This window comes from Felis catus, chromosome B4 (assembly GCF_018350175.1).
Source record: "Felis catus isolate Fca126 chromosome B4, F.catus_Fca126_mat1.0, whole genome shotgun sequence".
NCBI lineage: Eukaryota > Metazoa > Chordata > Mammalia > Carnivora > Felidae > Felis > Felis catus.
In genome coordinates this window covers 40,233,749-40,255,594 of record NC_058374.1, presented here as the reverse complement: position 1 = coordinate 40,255,594, position 21,846 = coordinate 40,233,749, and the positions used below count along the sequence as shown (strand labels likewise).

Here is a 21,846-nt window from a genome sequence, read left to right as displayed (position 1 = left end):
AATTCCAAAGGCCTCTCCTTGGGATCCTACCTGAGACCAAACTGTGAATTTATTATCAGAATTCAACCCCAGTGCATTTCCTTGCACAGAACAGATAGTACCACGAGGCTGCTTCATGAGTTTACCCTGGGCTCATCACATTATTTAAAGAGATCCCACATGAAAAACTTCCCTAAAGACCAGTTAAACAAGAGACAAATAACCAGTCACAATATTCCTTGGTAAGATCCTTAAAAATTATCTTTAATTGATGCCAAATATGAACAGATCATAAAGTGACAAAAGCAAGTGAAATTGCATAGATGAAAACTATGCGCTTCAATTAGGCTCTCAGTTCGTAACATTCAATGTCCTCCACCTGACATATTGAACAGTTAGGGCAGGGGAAATGCACAGCAGGTGGAAATGAGACACGCCCTTAACTCAAGGTGTAAGCAACTGGCAAACTCAAGAAAGAAACTAGTGCTTTTTCAGCTTCAATGGTTTGTTGTCCTGACGGTGCACTTTAAATTAATACCACTCAATTTTTAGTTTTGAACCTTGGTAATACCATTATCTTTAATGTTAGAGGTATGTCACGTAGAGTCCATGCTGTCAGCTTACAGCTGCTGCCTCAAACAGCTCCCAGACAGTGCACTGATGAGAAGAAAGGTGTTTCTGCAGGTTTTGGAGAGGAGACAACTTTTGACCTGGAATATTTTGCAAGGGGTCTTTTGTGTTTTGTTTTCTTTCCTTGCACCATTTCTTCTTCTCTGATTATGGTACAAAACACTTCTAGACTCTGTGAAGTCTCGTGTCATAAAAAGTAAACTCCTAGTTAGCTCCGACATAAAAATCACTGGGACTAGGGCTAATCTCCTTAAAGCTAATAGTCCTGAGGTCAGCAGGGCCTCCCCCCTTATGTACACATTGGACTTCCCAAGGAAACCCATGGTCATTTTGCCTGAGCAAAGAGACTGGCGTTAAATCCCAAGACTTCTGAGCCTTACACTTATACCCTGAATGAGTTCACACAGTGACCCAAGGTAATGGAACAGTTTTGGTTAACAACTCAGCTCCTGTCCACTTCTTTACAAAAAATGGTAAGTAAAGTACATTCTTCTGAGATTTACCTGAGTCATGCTGAACATGTTCGCATATACCCTGAAATTCCGTGATATAAATACGAGTATTAATACACCGCATGGTGGATGAGAGGCCACCTCCTGAGATTGCAATTCAACTTGGATTGTGTCTGGTTTAAAAATTTGTATTTATTTGTCTTCTTGAAATGAACAGAAACATAGAAAGACTTCATCCTTTCTTGACAAAATGGGAAGATAAAATGGCTGTTTGGCAGTTTATATTCTTTCTAACAATTCTATACCATGGATGGTTACCACCCACCAATTCTCACCACTCCCAGGAATGAGTTGTCCCTGGAAGAAAATGGGGAATTGCCTTCTGTTAATGTGCTCTTTCTCCTTCTTGTCCAAGGCAATCTACCAAACAAGGAATTCAATTGTAAAATTGTTTAAAAGCATGTGTTTTGAGGTCTCCTATACTAAAAGGGAGGGTTAGGAAACTATTTTTATGGACTCTTCAGATGTTAACTAATTTGAAAAAATCTGTAACTCTACACAACATGAAGAAGGCCCTTTATGGACTAAACCAAATTTCTACTTAAAGAAATCTTCTCACTTACCATTTACATGTTTGTCTGTGTTCTAATTCTCAAGTGAGTAAAGATTATGATGTCACCTGTGCTTTGGTTCCACCACAGTTGTACAATTTTAGAGAAATGACTGTCCATCAGCCATATTCCAGAAGAATATGCTGTTGGTTCATTTGATTTTGCTAGGCTAACTCACTCATGCACCCTAGTGAACTGCTCTAACTGGTGATCAGTGCTCTATTTCTTCAGGGGGAGCGAGGGAAGGCTGTACACAGATGGGGAAGAGGAGTTGCAAAAACAAAAGCTTTCCTGGCTACAATCTGTCTTCTCTAAATCTGAGGACAGAGGAAATTAATGTCTTTGGTCTCTCTCGAATTCAGATCACTTGAGGTGAGTTAACCGCTTCAGAGATGCTGGGATGGCTAACAGCCCTGGTGTGACCCAGCCCTTCCACTTCCAACCCTATTGAACTAGGGCCCCCAAGCACTGGAAGAGCTGAGCTATGGCTATCAGCATGTCAGAAAGTCTCTCCTTTTGGAGAAAACAAGCATTCAGGACATGAGCTATTAAAGCTCAAGATCGAGGAAGGGGACTGAAAGGTAAAAATCCCACTACAATAAATATAAGTAAACCAAAAGATAGTCATTCCTTAATAGGCAGTTTTGTTAAGTGCACCTTCAGGTCTACAAAAACATTTCAGCACATTATAGTGCGAGGGGTAAGAGCTTTGTCAAACTTCGCATGCCTATGCTACACAGATAATCCCTGTACTCCATTCCTACTGACTTGGTTGCAATGAGCTACAGATGGATAAGCAGCATTCATTTCCCCCCTACCACCCAAATTCATAACAACTCTTCCCCGATCCCAGGCCAACAGGCTCATGCATGCAGCCCTTTTTCCTGTAACACATGCAGAAGAACCCCAGTCCAGCGAATCTATGAGAGGTATACCAGGTAGCCAAAACCAGTCTGATCAGTCTTGGTCCCATTTTCTCATCCTCTGACCCATCCATCCCACAGTACTGAGTGGATTATTGCTGTTGACGGAGTGCAGCGTTTCAAGTTCTGTGTGTCCTAGACCTCAAAGTCTAAATAAAAGATCAAGATATCCCCAGAATTTTCGGGGAGGTTGGCTTTGTTTTCCCAAACTGGAGATTTTTAAGCAGGTAGGAGAGGAATAGCCAGGATAAGTCAAAGTTCAAAAGAGAAGGAAACATCACAGCGGAGGGTTTAATGCCCTGTGGTCAGATGCTGTGCAGTCCTTGGCCCCTTGTCTTCCATGATGTTACATCAGTCTTACAGATTCTCAAAAGCCGCACAGGAAAGTAAAATATCCATGTTCTTTCTTTCAACTGAGTCAGCCAGCCTGGGTGTTACTCTAGCTTCTTGGTTTATTGCCTCCCTGCTAGTTCTAGGACAGGTGGGGGAAGGGACAGAAGTAACAGGGAGGATTCCCGAAGAAGCAGGGCAGGAATGTAAGGTGGGCAGGGTGGGCAGCAGCAGGCAGCCACATGCTAAGTGCAGAATGAAGATTCCCCACCTCGGTGTCTTTAAAAAGGCTGTGAGTGCCTCTCCATTGGTGGACAGCTGCCGGGCCCCAGAGGCCTGTGTTACGTGGTTGGTTGTCTTTCAGCTAGACCTAGGGTCCCCAGCATTCTCTGGGCTGGGTGCCTGGGGCAGCAGAAGTTAGATGCTCAGCCTGTGAAGGGACTGCCAGGTAGGAAGAGCATAGGCGCATCATAGAAAATATCTGAAGGGAGTGGGCCGGGAGGGAAGACCCAAGGAAGGTTATTATATACGGAGTGTTCCCACATCCACACTGATGCCTAAAGAGAACAGACCATCAGAGATTTGCAGAGTGCTGTTGCTAACAGAGGAGAAATACAGAACTTTGCAAGGAATACTACATTGGACCTGAGGAAGCCTTTCACATCCAGAGTGGCCCTCGACAGGAAACAGATTTCCAAAAACTTGATATTGGCTTCTGGTGGAGAAGAGGGAGAAAACGGGCTCCTGGTTCACATCCAGAGTGATGATCGGTCTCAGGCCCCAGTGTACATCCCAGATCAGGCTGCCAAAGGGACCAAGTCCAGTGGATGGCCAGGGAGACAGCACCCTCCTGGATCTCTTCTCTCCTGGGTACAGGATGGGGTGGTCTTCTCACAGTGGTGAAGTGAGACAGGGAGGGTGGAGAAAGCAAAAGCAAAATATCTGTGCCTCAACCTTTCCTCCCTTTTGTTACATAACTTCTCAGCTGTGTTAATGGAGGCACTTTCTGCAGTTCACTGTGGGTACAGGATAAAGGCACTAAGCAACTATTAATCAATTGGTTGAGTTTCTTCAGGGAGCCTCAAGGGGAGGGCTGAAGTCTCTACAGACCTCAAATCATGACTGCAAAAAGAAATCAGCTCTGCTTTGGATGCATACAAGAGATAAACATGTTCATTTACATCCTAAGAATGCACCAAAAACATGCAGTATTGCACCTTTTTTTGTTTGTCTGTTTGTTTGTTTGTTTGTTTGTTTTGCTTGTGTTTATTTTCAGCTAGAAAGAATACCTGTTCTTAGGTGTTGCTATATATACCTTGATGACTTATTTAGTTTTCCACATAGCTTCCATTTAAGGGATGGGCATATTGGTCCTCTCTCTGCCTACACCTGCACAGAAACCTGACATTTCCCTGAGCAAAGACAGGAAAATCAACTGAGTGGCCCCCACCCCCCACCCCCCATTATTTTCTTTTGGGCCCTTCATCCCACAAACTTTTAATGTTTATGATTTAATTTTTTTTTACTGAAATCATGCATTAATTAATTCAAGGTACACCTTAATCAAATAGGCCATAATGCTGAATAAGAGAACATGCTTTGAGCTCCAAAAAGTTATTGTTCCCATCTGACTAACATATGCACTTAAATACAGTACTTTATTTACTAATAAAATAGTTAATAAATGAAGGAGTGCACTTTCGGTGAATGCAAATGAAAAAAGGATCTATTTTTAGAAGAGTTGATCCCAACGTAAGCTTATCCCCTATTGTCTGAGTTAACGTTCTTGGCATGCGATTATAAAATAAATATGATCAGATTCAAACATGCTTACATTTAGTTCCATTTGTGCTCTCTTGCAATAAGGAGGCTAAGATTTTACATCCAGTTCTGGAGGCCAGGGGTCAGGGTGCAGGACTGGTGAGAAAAGACCTGTGTTTGGCTCACCTGCAGTTGAGAAATTTAGCAGCACTGCAGACGAATCAGTTAATCTACTTCAGTTTTCTTTTTTCTTAGAGAATAGTATGGATGAGCAGGGGAAATGGGGCAGAGGGAAAATCCCTGCAGACCAGGACCAGTATCAGATGTATAAGGTGCTTTATGAACCAGTCTTAAATAATTTTGCGTGCATGTATGTGCACTTGTGGGGGTTTTCACCTCGTAATATACGGTTGGGATGATCAACACAAATACATTTGTTCATTGCCCCTTTTGGCTGGTATATCATGTTACATATAATACATCAGATGCACTGTCTTAAATGTGCTGTGCAGTTTGCAAAAGTTTTATAATGGAGTCCCATGCAAATTTAAATTTTATATTTCTAAGTGATCGTCTGGTTTTTAGTAAAAGAAAAAAGTTAAAGAAGCCAAAGTATTAAAAATGTTTCAGTATGGGGAAGCATATGAATCTTATTTTACCTAGACTAGCTCATGGACTGAATTGTTTTAAACCAGTTTTAGAAAATACACTTTCTTTTCCCATTTTTTAATAAAATGAAAATAGTTTCTTTTTGCATGAATCTTGAAAGCTTCTGGTTCACCATCCCCCCTATCCTCAATGCAACAATGCATTGACAGTTAAACAGAGCATTCAAAGGCTATTTAGTAAAGTATCTACAAACAGTGACGTGGGTCACTAGGTTTTTGTTCTGTTGTTTTTTTTTTTTTAAGTCTTTCAAGCTGCTAAGTGGGGCTTTTTTTTTAGTTTGATTGGCTTTTTAAACATCGGTGAGTAGCTTGCTCTTATTAACGCAGTTTTGGTTAGCTGTGGTGCAATTGCCAGTTCTGATATTGGCCTGTCTGTAATGGGCTATGCTATTATTCATATCCTCTTCGATCTCCATGTACTCAGATTTGCTGATAGTAGAGGAACTGCGCCGACTGAGGTCACTGTCAGAGGCTAAATTAGGGGAGCTAACGTGGAGCAACTGAGCCTGCTCTTCCCCCTCAGTTTCTCGGTGGTAGAAATAGTTGAAATTGGACACAATGACAGGTACGGGCAGGGCAATTGTCAGCACACCAGCGATGGCACACAAGGAGCCCACGATCTTGCCTCCAATTGTCACAGGGTACATGTCACCGTATCCTACAGTGGTCATGGACACCACCGCCCACCAGAAAGCATCGGGGATACTGGAGAAGTGCGACTCAGCTTCTTCCGCCTCGGCAAAATACACTGCACTAGAAAACAGTATGACCCCAATGAAGAGGAAAAAGATGAGCAGCCCTAGCTCTCTCATACTAGCTTTGAGGGTCTGGCCCAGAATCTGGAGGCCCTTAGAGTGGCGGGAGAGTTTGAAGATTCTAAAAACCCTTACCAACCGGATGACCCTGAGGATGGCCAGCGAAGTGGCCTGCTCGCCCTTCTGGTTTCCCTCCTGCTCGGCTATCTCGGTGCCTAGGGTGATGAAATAAGGGATGATGGCCACAATGTCGATGAAGTTCATGATGTTTTTGAAGAAGTCTGTCTTGCTGGGGCAGGCGAAGAAGCGCACCACCAGCTCAAAGGAGAACCAGATGATGCATAGGGTTTCCACGATGAAGAAGGGGTCCGTGAAGATGTTGGAATTGTAGATCACCGTAGTGTTGTCGATGCGGTGCACGGTGCCTGTGAAGTCCTTGTCATCCTTCAGCTCAGGTAGAGTCTCCAGGCAAAAGATGACGATGGAGATGAGAATGACCATGACGGAGACGATGGCGATGACCCGGGCGGGCCCCGAGCTCTCAGGGTACTCGAAGAGCAGCCACACCTGGCGCTGGTATTCCTTCTCGGGCAGGGGGCGCTCCTCCTCCTTGATGAAGCCCTCGTCCTCCCGGAACTTCTCCATGGCCTCCTCGCCCAGCTCGTAAAATTTGATCTCCTCGGAGAACATGTCCAGGGGCACGTTGACCGGCCTCCGCAGGCGACCTCCCGACTGGTAGTAGTAGAGGATGGCGTCGAAGCTCGGCCGGTTGCGGTCGAAGAAGTACTCGTTCCTCAGGGGGTCGAAGTAGCGCATGCGTTTCTTAGGATTGCCCAGCAGTGTGTTGGGGAACTGCGCCAGGGTCTTGAGCTGCGTTTCGAAGCGCAGCCCGGAGATGTTGATCACCACGCGCTCGCAGCACTCGTGGTCATCGTGCTCCGCCGGCCGGGGGTAGCTGCCTTCCTGGGGGTGGCCCGGGGCGGCCGAAGCCTCGTCCACGTTCTCTCCGGACATCACCGTCATGGTGGAAGCGGGGCACAGGGGTGAGAGACCAGGAGAGGGCCGGGGGTGGGAAGCAGCGGGAGAGGAGGGGTGGGGGGGACCCAAGCGCCCCCCCCACCGGAGTGCGCGGCTCCCCCCACGTTCAGGGGGAGGGGCTTCAAAACCAGCAGGTGGAGAGATCTAGGACTTCCCTTCTCCTTACCTTCCCCTCTACCCTGTCTTTTGCTCAGTTTGGAATCCCCCCTCGCCTGCAGCCCGGGTGCAGCTTTTTGTCGGGGGGGGGGGGGGGGAGGGTTGGTATTTCTTCCTGCTGGAAGGTGTCTTAACGCAGTGCCGTTCTAGCGGACCCGGCCATCCATTCGGGGGTCACCCTGGCCTCCCCTCCCCTCTGCGACCCTCCTAGGACCGGGTGCAGAGCCAGCTCAGCAGATCCCCTTGCCTGCCACCCCCTTTTGCTTCTCCTCGGCTCTCCCCCCTCCTACCCCTCTTCGCCTGCCGCCTTCTAAGCTCCCACCAGGGCGATCGATGGACGCTGCAGAGAAATAGAAAGTGATACGGGGGTAGAAAATCAGAAGCATTCAGATGGGACGGACCTACAGACACCGAAGAGCACAGACCTCTAGCTTGTTTAGAAAGCACTGGACTCTTGCTAGGGTTAGCACATACACACAGACAGACACACGCAGACACCCGGAAATCCAAGTTTGGGCTCTTCCATCCCACTTTCCCCAATGCCCAACAGCCGATCTGTTTACAACTTCGTTAAACTAAAGATCGGGAAAGCGCCGAGAGACGCTGAGGGAGCTCTAGGTCCCGGGCAGCATCCCCACACCCGTGGCTTCTCCCACCCGGTGCCCCTACCCCCGCTTCTGCAGCCCCGGACGGGGGAGCCCCCTACCTGGCCGGCCGGCTTGGCGCAGGGGCGGTGCTGAGTCGGCGGAGAGCCCGAGTCGGAATGCGGCAGGTCGCCTTTGCAGTACCCGGCGGGAGCGGCGACCGGCGCCGCGGCAGCATCCGAGAGGCGCTTGGCAAAGTCGCCGCCCTCGCCCCCTCGTCCTACGCCCCTTCAGTGGGACAATCGACTGAGTGAGCCGCTACGGCGGAAATGTCCGTTCCCTACCCCCATTCTCACCGGTTGCCAACAACCTAGAGACGCCGTCCTCTCGCTGGTGCAGGGAGTTCCGGAGGATGCGGGGCGGAAAAGCAAAATGCCACCCTCTCCCGAGGCTCGGAAGCAAATGACGATAAACAGCACTCTCGCCCCCTCCTAACACTTATGGGAGCCCTTGATTCGATCCTGAAGGAGGAGGGCGAGCAAGAGCTTGGATCTACATGGCTCTCGGATCCCCTCCGCTTCCCGCACCCCAGCGTGGACCTCGCTGAGGCTCCGCGGTGCGCGTGGAGCCGTCAGGAGCTCCGAGTGGGGCAGGGTGCGTGCGGCGGCGGGTCCGCTCGGTCCATTTCTGGGCGCTGCAAGATCAGCAGAAACCTGAGAAAGCGCCTGGAATGCGGAGCAGCGATTGGCCCACTCGGGCGTGGGTTGGGGAGGGCGGGGGAGGGCAGGAGCGAGGAGGTAGATGGAAAATATGAGGGGGTGGCTTGGCAGAGGGGGGTTGTCATTCAGTTCCCACCCTTGCCGGAACAGCTTTTTCCTTCTCTTGCCAGAAAAGCCGACCACCAATTCTCCTTCCCTTATGGTGCACAGCCCCGCAAATGCACGCTCCCTGGCCGCGACCTTCCCGGGGAATTGCACATTAGAAATGGTCAGGTCCGACGCAATGCAGGCGGCGGTGTTCCTGGCAAAACTCCTCGGATGGGCTTGCGTTTGTGCAGTCCCACGATAATCGGCTTCTGCCGCCATGCTCTGCGTGCCATCCCGGCCCTCCCGCAGGGGTCTCTCTGCAGGGGTGACCCAGCTTGTCTCCGCCTGACGGGCAGAGATGCGCACCTTGGGGAGAGCTCTGCAGTTGAGGCTCGCTGTGGGTGTGTTGTATGTGGTGTCACTGCGAGGCAGCGGTGCTACGAGGCTGTCCCTCCTTGACCTACGATGGGAGTTGAAGTTTTCTTACGATCAGATTATTCTGAAATACGGAGAATGCGATTTGTGGACAACCAAAGGCTTCGTGGGGCTGTGGGGCTGTCTGCCAACTTGATGCTAATTGGGACGAATCTGAGAAGCAAGTCGCCTGCCCACCTCCCACCTACGTCCCTCCTCCCTTAGCCACTTTTCTCGGCCTAGTGCCTCCACAAAGCCACTTGCAAGGCTTGCAACTTCTTCGGGAAAGGGTCCGCGCCGAGGTTCAGGGCAGCACGAGCCGGGGGCGTGCGCGGTGCACTCGGAGTGCGGCTACAGCTGCGCCCCCAGACGTGCTACGCCTCGGCTCCCGCAGCGCGCGAGAAGGCAGCCGGCAGCTCGGGTACTTCAACTGCTACGGAGTCTCCGAGGAGGATGCAAGAACCCGGAGTCACCGCTGATTGGTTCCCCCGCTGCTTTGGGACCACCCTTCCACCACCGAGGATCGCGTTGCCTCCCGCCTACACCAGCCACCACTTTAATCAAAGCCAATGATTGTATCCTCCCCACTCTATTGTGGCTAGTGGAAAGCAGGGGCCTGTGTGGGGTTGCCCAGGCAGTGCACCGATTCTGGGTACGGAACTAGTTAAACCCCTCCTCCAGATTCAGACTCCAGCATTCCTTTCAGAAAAAGAATATTTGTTCCCTCCACTCCTCCGGATTCATACCCTTCCCTTTTCTTTTACGAACAATGAGTTCTCCTAAACTCCTCCGAACCATATTAAACACTGCCATTTCCCTACCTTCCACACCCTACTAACTCCACGGTTTCCTGCCTTCCTGTGCTACTGCTTTATTACAGGAAGGAAGAGACTGAAGGAGGAAGGGAGGAAAGAAGGAAAGAATGAAGGAAGGAAAAAAGGAAGGAAGGAAGGAGCTGTGTACTGAAATATGACTGGCAAGTCCCCTGTTTCTGCTTTTGCTGCTGCTGCTGTTACATCCACATCAATAATAACCCTGCTAGACCTGATGAACATTTCCTGACCATGTCCCAGTAATACTGGGCTTCCTTACTCTGCTTTTGCACCTCCTTCTGCCTGTAACCCCCTTCCTTCTTTTAAAGGCCTCCAAGACTGTCATCTCCCTAGCCTCATGTGGATTGCACTTGCCTTGATTCACCATTTGGAGATTTTCTTAAGAGAAGTGATTTGCAGACCGCATGGGATCTCGGGTCCCGAAATTCAGGGCTTTGTTAGGCATAATAAAATCCAGAGGTTTGCACCAAGGAATTGGAAGAATGGTATTGAGCTAAGAATTCAACATTCTGGATGCAAGCCCACCATTGATAGGGGTCTAAAGATATGTATTCACTCAAATATTTGCTCAGTCTCAGCTGTGTGTCAGTCTTGCTCAGCACTGCAGACACAGTAATGACTAAGATATGCAAGGTTCCAGACCTCACAGAACTTACATTCTGGTGGGAGAGACAGACATTATAATGTTAGGTAAAGCAAATTAAGAAAAGGGTATATGGAGTGACAAATATAAGTCTGAATGGATAGGAAAAACCTTTGCATAAGTAACAGTTAAACAAAGAAATTCAAGGAGAGAACAGGGGCTCCTGGGTGGCTCAGTAGGTTAAGGGTCCAGCTTCAGCTCAGGTCATGATCTCGCGGTTCATGAGTTTGAGCCCTGCCTTGGGCTCTGTGCTGACAGCTCAGAGCCTGGAGCCTGCTTCAGATTCTGTGTCTCCTTCTTTCTCTGCCCCTCCCCTGCTCCCATTCTGTCTCTCTCTGTCTCACAAAAATAAATAAACATTAAAAATTTTTAGAAAAAGAAGAGAGAGAACAGGGAATCAGAAAAACAGAAGCGTAGATGTAAGAGCAAATGCAAAGATCCCAAGGCAGAGACAAGTTAGCATATTTGGGAAACAAAGGAGCACCAGTGTGGCAAGAAAGAAGTAGCCAAAGAAGGGTGTTGCAGAAGGTAGGTTGGAAAAGTAGGGAGGGACCAAATCATGTAGAGCCTCTTAAGCCACTGTAAGAATATTTCATTTAGTAATATAATATGTTCCATGTAGTAATATAATATGATTTTCCATTTTAAAGATTATTCTGGTTACTGGAAACAGGCATGAGGTTGGAAGTTATTAAGTAGTACAGGCAATGATGGCTTAAACAAGCAAGGTACTGGTAGGCTTGTGAGAAGTGGTTGGAATAGAATTACATTTTGAAAATAGAGATGGCAGGATTTGGGATGTGGGGGAAAGAAACATTTCAAGAACATCTCCTAGGTTTGTAGCCTTAGTAACTAGGTGGATGGTGATGTAATTTACTGGAGGAGTGAATTGGATAGCTTCTCTCTCACCAGAATGTGAGCTACACAAAGTCTTGGACCTTGTGTATCTTGGTTATTACTGTATTGGACAGTAATAACCTCAGATTCTGTAAGCCTCTCCTCAGATTCCCTCCACTTTTCCATTCCTTTTGCCCTGAGGCCACTTGCCTTGCTTTGGCTGCTGCTGGAACACACAACTCTGCATGGGCAGCAGATTTCTGCCTCCTGAGGTTGACCACACTGCAATGATTTGGATTTCTCAAGACTGGAAGAAGGTCCAGGTGAGCAGCACAGCTATTTGGAGGTATTAATTAAATGGACCAGTGAGAGCTTGCCCAGTAATAGATATGAGATAAGATGAAGCCTATAGATAAATTTCCTCTCCTTTAATCTTTTCAGGGTCAAACAACTACATAATCTAGTGACAGGGATGCACATCTTTGTGGCTCATGAACCAGCTGCCAACTTGGTAACTCAACACCCTATATTTGAACTTTATCTTCCCTATCTCACTTCCACTGTCCTTACTCTCACTGCATGGGGATCTTACCTTCCACTAAATCATAAGTCTTGTCTCAGGTTCTGTTTTGTAGGGAAACTGAGCTGAAGCAGAAGGAATCCAAACATTGGTTTGAGACATGTTAAGTTTGTTAAATACCCAAATGAAGATATTGAGTAGGAAGTTGGGCATGTGAGTCTAGAGTTCAGAGGAAAGGTCTGGATAGATTAGGATTTGTCAGCCTCAACACTGTTGATCTTTGGGCTGGGTATCTTTTTGTTGTGGAGGGTGTTTTCATTTTGTTGTCCTGTGAATTTTAGGATGCTCAGTAGCATCCCTGGCCTTTAGTCACTAGCTGCCAGTAGCACCTGCTCCCAGTTCTGACAATAAAAAAATATCTCTAGACATTGCCAAATGTCTCCTCAGGGCACTAAGAGCTACTGGGGTGGATGGTAGTTAAATCCAGAGTACTGGACTAAAGCACTTGGACTTGAAGGTAGAAGGATAAGAGGACATGTCCAGGGATTTTGCTTCAGGATATTCTAATTCTAGGGACCGAAAATAGGAGGAAAAGCCAGCAAAAAATGACTGGTGAGGTAAGCAAACCAGGATAGTATAGGGTCTGTCAAAGCAAATGAGTAGTATTTCAGCAGAGACAGAACAATTTTGTTAAATACTGCTGATAAGATGAATAGAATGCAGAACTCACAATTGACTATTGGCTCTAGAAAATTTGAACTGATAATAGATTAAGAAAGGAAAACTGACGACAGTGGGTAAAATGAACTCTTGGAATTTGGGGGTCAATCAGGAAAAGAAAAATGGAGTAAAAGCTGAAGGAAGGTAAAGAGTGACAAGAATTTTTTTTTTAAGATTAGAGCTACTATAATATGTTTGCATGGTGATGGGAATGATTCTGTAGAAAAGGAAAAGTTGTTGATGTGGTAGAAAGAGAAAAATTCGTGCAACGTTCTTGAAAAGGCAAAAGGAGAATGGGATTGAAGATCCAAAAGAAAGGGTTGGCCTTGGAAAAGGACAGTCTATAGAAGTGAGAAAGAGCAAAGTTCAGACACATATAGTTTAGTAGATTTGGTTGTGAGAATTGGTGGACTTTCACTTATGCAATCAGAAGCAATTTTCTCAGTGGAAAGGAAAGCAAAGTCATCAACTAAAAGTGAGGACGGGAAGAAAGTCTTGAAAGTTGGGCAGGGAGGGGCAGGGAATGTGAAATAACCACCCAAGAGAATAGTAAAGGGAAAGGATTAGGAAATGTAGCAAGATTGCCTAGCAATACCACTGGCTCCTTTGTGGTGAGGACCATGCATTTCAGTGATCAGGCCTTGAGTATTTGAGATAAACTTGGAAATAAATCATGATAGAACTAGTCCAAATGATCTTTTATTGGAAAATGTGAAACTAGCTCTAAATATAACCTCCTTCTTAGCATCAATTTTTCTTAAGGGCTAAGTAGTAGTAAGGCAAGACATGGCATAAGAAGTGATCTTACCAGGCAAGGATATACCCATGTGAACTTACCTTGGATTCTGCAGAGGGCAGTGTCACAAGCAGAGGAATGGCAGCCCTCAAGGTATGAAGTCTAATTGTAAATGGCAATATAGAACCACTAGAAGGCAGGAAGGAAAGTTCAGAAGCTCACCAAGGGTTTAAGGTGACCATGAATGGTATGGATGGCTTCTTTAGCCAGGTGTCCTATTGCTGACATAGGCTTAACTGTGGATGAGTTCCAAAGGTCTGTGAACCCTCTGAAATTTTATACCCTTTATTGTACATGTAAGTAATCATTTCTGAAGACCATGTTCATAAGTGATTTTTGTCAAAATCTCAAAAGGAGATTATACTAAAACAGTTAAAAGCCTAAGTTTTTAAATCAGAGATGGATTCTAATTTAATCACTCTGATCTTAGGTAAGTAATTCCATCATTTTACATTTTCATCTCCTTATTTGTAAAATGTAGTATCTATATCATAAGCCATCGTGAGCATAAAATATATATTGAGAACTGATCAGTAGTGATTGGATAGAGTTAAAGTTCAGTGAAATGCCAACTTCAAGGAAGTGACCAAAAGGTCAGGAATCATTACATTAGACAGATCTTTAATAAACATGCACTGAGGGCAGAGCAGCCCCTAAATACTCAAGAATAAAAGAAAAGAACAAACGTAATGCCTACCCTTGAGAATCCTTAAAGCGAACTTCAGTGTTCAACCATAGCAGAATAGTTGGTACTAGACATTTCCTACCACCATAAACTAGAAAGCTGGATAAAATATAGGTGGTAACACTGGGCAATAGGCAAGATGGAACTGAGATCTCTTAGAAAAGAGAAACAAATGAAGTGAGCTCTGTGACCACCTTAGCTGTTTGCCTGAAGATGCTTTCTAGAAGCTATGCAAGGAGATGGAGCCCAAGCAGAGCCTGGTAAACTCCCTGAGTTGAGGAAACAGAGACTGGAGTCTGCTGAGACTGAGCTGAAAGTTAGTTACACAAAGAAAAAGCACCAGAAATATTCATGGAGGATCCAGTATAAAGAGGTGGGTGGCAAAAGATGAAGTCAGAGAAGGTGGCAGGAGCCAGGGCATGAAGCTCCCCATTGGTCACTGTAGTGGACCTCCACTGGTTTCCTCCTAAGCTCCTAATCATCTCTCTTTTTTCTAACAGAATTATCTAACACATAGTCATATGCCTGAAGAGAAGCCAACTGTTCCAGTCTCTCTCAAGAGAAACTGGCCCATGACCCAATCCTTTTCAAGGAAATGTGAGGGTAAGTCTGCTGGAGAGCTTCAAGGAAAGACATTCTCAATGATAAGAAAGCCATAGAAAGACGTTCTCTTCATCCTCTTGACTTCATGCCTGGATAAGTCAGTGCTATATCTATCCTGCTACTCGTCCAGCACTGAATATGTGATAGCAGAAGGAGAAAAAGAACTTGGATCCTGGTGGCATCATTGAGCTGCTGAATCAATCAGCCATGAAGCCTTTATACCATGGGACTCTCTGTTATGGAATTCAATAGTTTTCTTATTGTTAAGTTAGAGTTGAGCTTGCTCATGAAATCTCATGAGAGGATTTCCCATTAAGGACTTTAAAGAGACTTGCAAAATATTAGGGATCAAAATCATTTGATTTAGATGCAGGGGCTCATATCAGTTACAATTCTTTCTGATAATAGAAGTGGAAACTTAACCCCAAATTGCTTAAATTTAGAAAGGTAATTTACTGGCTAAGAAAACTGAGCATGTTGGGAACAGAGCTGCAACTTCAGGAAAGGCTTTACCCAGAACTCAGGGCTTATAACCAGGACCTATTTTTCTTCCTTCATTTCTCCATTCCTTTTCTGAATGCAGACTCTACTCTCAAGCATGGCTGCCAGAAATTCCATAGGCTGTATACTTTGTGTCTGATAGGAAGAGCTTTGGAATTAAGTCTTAGTGAGCCTGTTGTCCTGACCAGTGTTGTTTACCCATCTTTGAACAAATCACTGCAGCTAGGAAAATGGGCTGTCCTGACTGGATTTAAAAATCAGGGCTCGCCCCTGGAGATGGAATGTGGTTAATTTCACCCAAACTATGTGGTGGGAAGTTCCAGAATGCTGGTGAAATGCTGGTGAAAAGGATAAGAGAGAACTGCATTGTAGGGAGGCAGAGCAGAAAGTGATAAAGAAAGTTAAGAATGGCTCCCGGGTCTCGGGTTTGGGCATCTGGGAGAGAAATGCACTTCAGAAAGAGAAAGGAGCACTTCAGGAAGGTCAGTTAATATAAGCAATACAGTGAGATGTAGGTCATTGGTTGTCTTAAAAAAGCAGTTTCAAGTGAGTAGTGGAAACAGATGCCAGATTGTAGTAGTCAAAGAATGAATGGAGTGGGCAAGTGAAGTTAGGACAAGTAAGCATTCTTTGAAGAATCTTGGAACTAGAAGGCAGGAGAGAAATAGAAGGAATAGCTAAAGGGGACTGTGAGATTGAGGTAAACTTTTCTGTCTTTAATGTAAGAGAGATTTGAGCATATTTAAATATTAATGATGATATGGAGTGCCTGGGTGGCTCAGTTGGTTAAGCATCCAACTCTTGATTTTGGCTCAGGTCATGATCTATGGTTCTTGAGATCAAGATCCAGGTCAGGCTCTGCACTCACAGCCCAGACTCTGCTTGGGATTCTCTCTCTCTCTTTCTCTCTCTCTCTCTCTTTCAATAAATAAACATTGTTTTTAAATGCTAATGACAATAAGTGAAAAAAACAGAAGGAAGAACAAGATTGAAGATATAGGCTAGAAATGGAGTAGTTAATGGAGCAAGATCTCTAGGAATGATGAGTAGAGGGATGCAGAACACAGCTAGAAGAAATCTTAAGGAAGAGTAAGGGACTTTTTTTTTCACTGTGATAGAGTGGAAAGGGGGAGGACAGATGGAAATGTATTACTGCATCTGTAATGGGAGAGTAAATTCGGGAAACCCACGGAGATTCCATCTGAAGGTTTCTAGTTTCACAGTGAAGTAGAAAATGTTACCTACTAATGGACATACAAGGGGAGACCATGAAAGGTAGAAGATAGTCCCAGAGAAAAGTGGATTAGGAAAACATATGCAACTCTACCATTTTGTCTGACATCATCTAGAAGGTGACATAGTCTGTTACCATAAAGATGCAATCTTCTTATGGTCAATCATTGATGCAATCAGAATCCAATGACTGGGATATTTCTTAACTGTTGCCCATTAGGTCACTTTCCAATACAGTCAGACTCCACCTCAGTTGGAATCTCAGAATTACCTTTTCCCCAGAACACCCCTTTTCTTCTTGTTCATTTTTGCCCTCCTTTCAGGATCCTGCTCCATCCTGCCTTTCTTCTATGCAGACTGGAGAAAGCATTTTGGCCCTTGTGTCTGAGCCTGGAGAGACTCATGCTTATGTGTATCCCAGCAGGCAATGGTGATGTCCTCAGAAAGGATCACCTCAAGAAAAGCCAACTTCTCTCTGGCTAACGTTGATCACCTCCCACAGTGGCCCAAATGTGCTGTTTTGCAAAAGGCCCCCTTTCCTTAGAAATGAGATAGGAAAGGATGAAGGGATGAAAAGGCACCTATAGCAGGGTCACAAGAAAGCGTTGAGGCCCAGTCAAGGTCAGAAACCAGGAATTTGAATAACTGCCAATTTGTTTGTGTAATTTTTCTCCAAAAAAGCTTCAGCATCTCAGATGTTAAATAGAGAAGGAGTTTGGCAGTATTGACAGTACAAAAAAAAAGTAAGTTATTAAAATGATATGTTTGTCTAGAAGGTACAAACAGATTAGAGCATCAGAACACAGATTATAATATCTAACCAAAAATACGTATACTGGGAATGTTTACTTCTGAAAACATTCTGTAATAAGAGTACATCTGCCTGATGGCATAGAGCTTTAAGGCCTCTATGCCTCATTTTCTCTGTGCTGAAGCAGACCCAAAAATTCTTTCAGAAGTAAAATTTCCCCTTCTCTAAATATTCCTTTAACCCTGTAATTTACCAAATCTCAGTCACAAAACATCACACTCATGAAAGATTGTTGGAATGACATAAAATATGGACATTTTTTTCTAGAGCCGCTCTGTCCAACAAGATAACCACTAGCCACATGTGGCTTTTACATTTTCATGAATTAAAATAAGAGTTAAACCTAAGTTCTTCAGTCCACTGGCCACATGTTAAGTGCTGAATAGCCACATGTGGCTGGTGATTACTGTACTGTACAATACATATATAGAACCTTTTACTGTTGCAGAAAGTGCTGTTGGTTGGTGCTTCCACCCTGGGGTCAGTCTATGTGTTCAGTGAGGTCTATACGAGGTCAGTGTGGTTTGTATCCCTTGTACAATTGCTTTTATGCCTTTAGCTTGCAATGAGGAACACTATCAGAAAAGACCTTATAAATTCATGGTGGTAACTACTGTCAGAACCTTGTGAAGGGTATCATCCACTATGTTACCAATGTCTTCTTTTGGGAGGATCCCTGAAGAAATCTTATTTTCAGCATCAGACTTATAAGTCTCTTAAACACTGCATTGTGGTTCTTAAAGCTGACTCATTATTGTTGTCTTCAGCAAACTTAGAGCCACATTTGCAGCTTTCCTTCAGCAACCAAATAGGACCCGTGTGTGTGTGTGTGTGTGTGTGTGTGTGTGTGTGTGTGTGTGTGTTCTGCCTTCATTTCTCTTCACGATTTATTTTATACCTCTGTGCTGCATGTATTTTTAAACTACATAAATCCTTCCTGTAATAGAAGTAAAATACAAGTAAATAGATCCATTAGACACATACATATATACCTGCATACATGTGGTGATCTTTCATTCACAAAAGTAAACATTAGTTGTCCTTGGGTTGAGAACATTAGTAAAAACACAGTCTCTTAAACATAGCCCCTTAAACACCCTAATTCACTGTTTATTGTATCTTTCTCAGCCACCCTAGCACAGTGCCCTGAACTATTACTTTGCTGTGCATAACAGATCAGTCATAACTAAGGTGTCAGTGTCATATGACAAATATTTAAACCTGTATCAGAATATTAGTTTTCCAAACACCTGTAAACTCATTTGTAGCTGTTGCTGGCAGTGATAGACAGAGCAAAGATCTGGCCTGCATTGTGGCAACTGTATTCGTTTGCAGCGTGAATATAGGGTGTTTTTATGAATATTACACATTTTTCAATTCCATTGATATAGAATATATATTTGCATATATATATTTCTATATATATTTATCTCTCTATATATATATTTCTATATATATAATATATATATATAGAAAATACTGTTACTCTGACATCATGCAACGGAAACGTCTAACATGCTACTCTTAACTCTCTCACTGATTGACATACATTTTACCCACACACTGCATTGAGGTAGAAATAAGTACTACGTTTAATTATCCAGTATAGAGATAGGGATGCCATAGAAAAATTGAATTCAGAATTTCCAAACCGATTTTGCTCCTTCTCACAAGAAAAAAGTTGTGAATGGTTTGCACTTTTCTTCCTTTTATTCTTTATATCAATGAACTCTTTTCAGTACTGAATACTTACTCAGTGTGTGTCTTTTTGCCATGGAAAAGGTAAGAAAAAATGCATTCTGCATACTCTCAACAAATGTATCATCTTCTTTGTTGGAGTCAAGACTTAAATGAATGTAAACTGACAGCCTCCAAAGGCAGTCAAGTGAGCGGTGCAATCTAACATGTTCTAGCAGGTGTTTGGGATGGAGAAAGATGGAAGCTGGTCAAGACAGCCAGCTGGGAAGCTTTGCAGAAGCCATGATCTTCGAAGGATCCTCGAAGCAGAAGAGAAGGGTACAATTCACAACATAGGGAAGGCAAGAGCAAAGATGCAGACATGGGGATGTCCTGTTTCAGGAGACAGTGAACTGGTCAATCTGGTGGAACCACACTCAAGTGGAGATGCTAATGAGCAGTGGAATCACAAAATAGGCAGGAGGGAGATGAAAGACCAAGGAGGGGATTGTGAAAATCATGCACACCCTTGAACAATCAAATGTCATTAATACTACACTAATTGTTTTTAACCCTAGAAGGAAAAATAAGAGCCAGTTTGTAGTTTTCAATGGTATAGTAAAAAAAAAAAAAAAAAAAAAAGCTGGATTCATACTAGCAGTTATCATCCAACACATGGTAATGAACTGTTTTAAATCTTCATTTTTTTACTATACTTTACACTTTTAAAAATTCTTTCTTTTGCATATTTTTCAATCCTCAGGCAAACCCTTGGAAGCAGGGAAGGCAGGCATTTATTATGTTATTATTATAAGGACACTGAGTAGGAAGAATTAATCTGGCCTTGACTCATCTTACTTCACATGGGCAATGTGGACCAAAGCAGCAAACACAGGCTCTAACTCCCAGTTCAATTATTTTTCTTTCATACAACACTGGTGGTGTAAAATAAATAGAACTAAATAAATTGCTGCCACTTCACTTTCATACATTTGGAGCTCAGAGTCCACTGTCATTGACTTTGGGATTTTCTCTTCAAATGCCACATCTAAGAAACACACTGATTACAATAGGAGAATGGCTTATTCAGAACTTTCTGATTTTAAAGGAAATATGTGATAATTAAGGAAGATTGGTCATATGAACAGACGTTTCTCCAAAGAAGACATACAGATGGCCAACAGGCACATGAAAAGATGCTCAACATCACTCATCATGAGGGGAATGCAAGTCAAAACCCCAATGAAATATCACCTCACACCTGTCAGAATGGCTAAAATCAAAAACTCAAGAAACAACAAGTGTTGGCCAGGATGTGGAGACAAAGGAAAATTGCACACTGTTGGTTCCTACCAACTGGTGCAACCACCAGTTTGTGGAAAACAGTATGGAAGTTCCTAAAAAATTAAAAATAGACAACATATGATTCAGTAATCATATTACTGAGTATTTACCCAAAGAATTTGAAGACACTAATTTGAAGGGATACATGCACCCCTATGTTTATTGCAGCATTAATTACAATAGCCAAATTATGGAAGCAACCCAAATTTCCAGCAATAGATGAATAAACAAGATGTGGTATACATATATGCAATGGAACACTATTCAGCCATAAAAAATGAAATCTTGCCATTTGCAACAATATGGATGGATCTAACAGATATAATGGTAACTGAAATAAGTCTTACAGAAAGACAAATATCATATGATTTCAGTCATATGTGGAACTTCAGAAACAAAACAAATGAGCAAAGATGGTGGGGGAAGAGAAAGAGGCAAAGCAAAAAACAAACAAACAAAACCCAACTCTTAACAGTAGAGAACAAACGGATGGTTACCAGACTGGAAGTGAATGGGGCATATGAGTGAGATAGATGAGTGGGATTCAAAGTACACTTATCACGATGAACACTGAGTAAGGTACAGAATTGTTGAATTACTATATTGTATGCCTGAAACTACTATAACACTATATGTTAACTATATTGGAATTAAAATTTTAAAAAGAGAGAAAGAAAGATTGGTCGTGCATTCTGTCTTCCTGGATGTTTCAGCTTTAGGAGACATGCCTCTTCATTTGGGCTAATTTGGATTCTATCCTGCCCAAAGACAAAAGATAGCCTGTTTACATCCTGGGCGCATTGTAAGCTGCAATGATTCTGTGATTCTTTCCTCCAACAGTTGGCTTGGATGACACTGTCAAGAGTCCAAATCTCTTATTTAAAGTGCATCAGAGAGAAATGCAGCTGGATGTAAGCAATGTGTATATGTAGAATAACAATGTAAATATTTTATGGACTGCAGAACAACAGAATTAAATACTTTTGCTTGGACAAATGAATTCCATCTTCAAAGCCAGTGCAAAGAAGCTTATGTATTGGGCACAATAATTTGCAAAAAACAAAAAGAAAAAAAAACTGAACACAGTGTGGTATTCACATAACTCTACATTTCTCTGAAATATTAGCACCTTCTCAGCACCGCTTGGAGCAGTCTTACCTGTTGTTTTTAGGAAGAAATCTTTTCTCTTGGCAGCCTGATAGATTATGCAACTTACCTATTTCAGTAATTAACTAATTAAGTCATATCTGCTTGTTCTGTCTGAGCTGTTAAGCTTCCATTTGCCTTTGCTATCTGAGATGTGTCCTGCTACTTCCCCACCTCAGAGAAATGACCCATTTGACTATGACTCAGTTCCCAAAGGTGCCCTTATTGACCAATACCATCATCTCTCAGAGTTCATTTTCCAGCTCTCACTGCAAATTTTGACCCATGGTACACTCAGACTCAGGTGACATAATTGTTTTAGAGACGAGGAATAACTAGCAGGAAGTTAAGATAATCCACCCTATATCTGCTCTCACCACTACTATTCAA

At 43.8% G+C, this 21,846-nt stretch overlaps 1 protein-coding gene across 1 annotated transcript; it reads right to left on the bottom strand.

Moving 5' to 3' along the window:
* Nucleotides 1-222: 222 nt before the first annotated feature.
* KCNA1 (potassium voltage-gated channel subfamily A member 1) lies at nucleotides 223-8,865 on the bottom strand. Its single transcript, XM_019834392.3, has 2 exons — nucleotides 8,010-8,865; nucleotides 223-7,643 (listed from the first exon to the last, which is right to left on the bottom strand). Exon 2 carries the CDS (start codon nucleotides 7,130-7,132, stop codon nucleotides 5,645-5,647), a length of 1,488 nt encoding a protein of 495 aa, XP_019689951.1. The 5' UTR covers nucleotides 7,133-7,643; nucleotides 8,010-8,865; the 3' UTR covers nucleotides 223-5,644.
* Between the last annotated feature and the right edge of the window lie 12,981 nt (nucleotides 8,866-21,846).

Excerpts from the sequence above, each read along its gene's own strand:
- KCNA1 (XM_019834392.3), bottom strand. The coding sequence starts at position 7,132 with ATGACGGTGATGTCCGGAGAGAACGTGGACGAGGCTTCGGCCGCCCCG.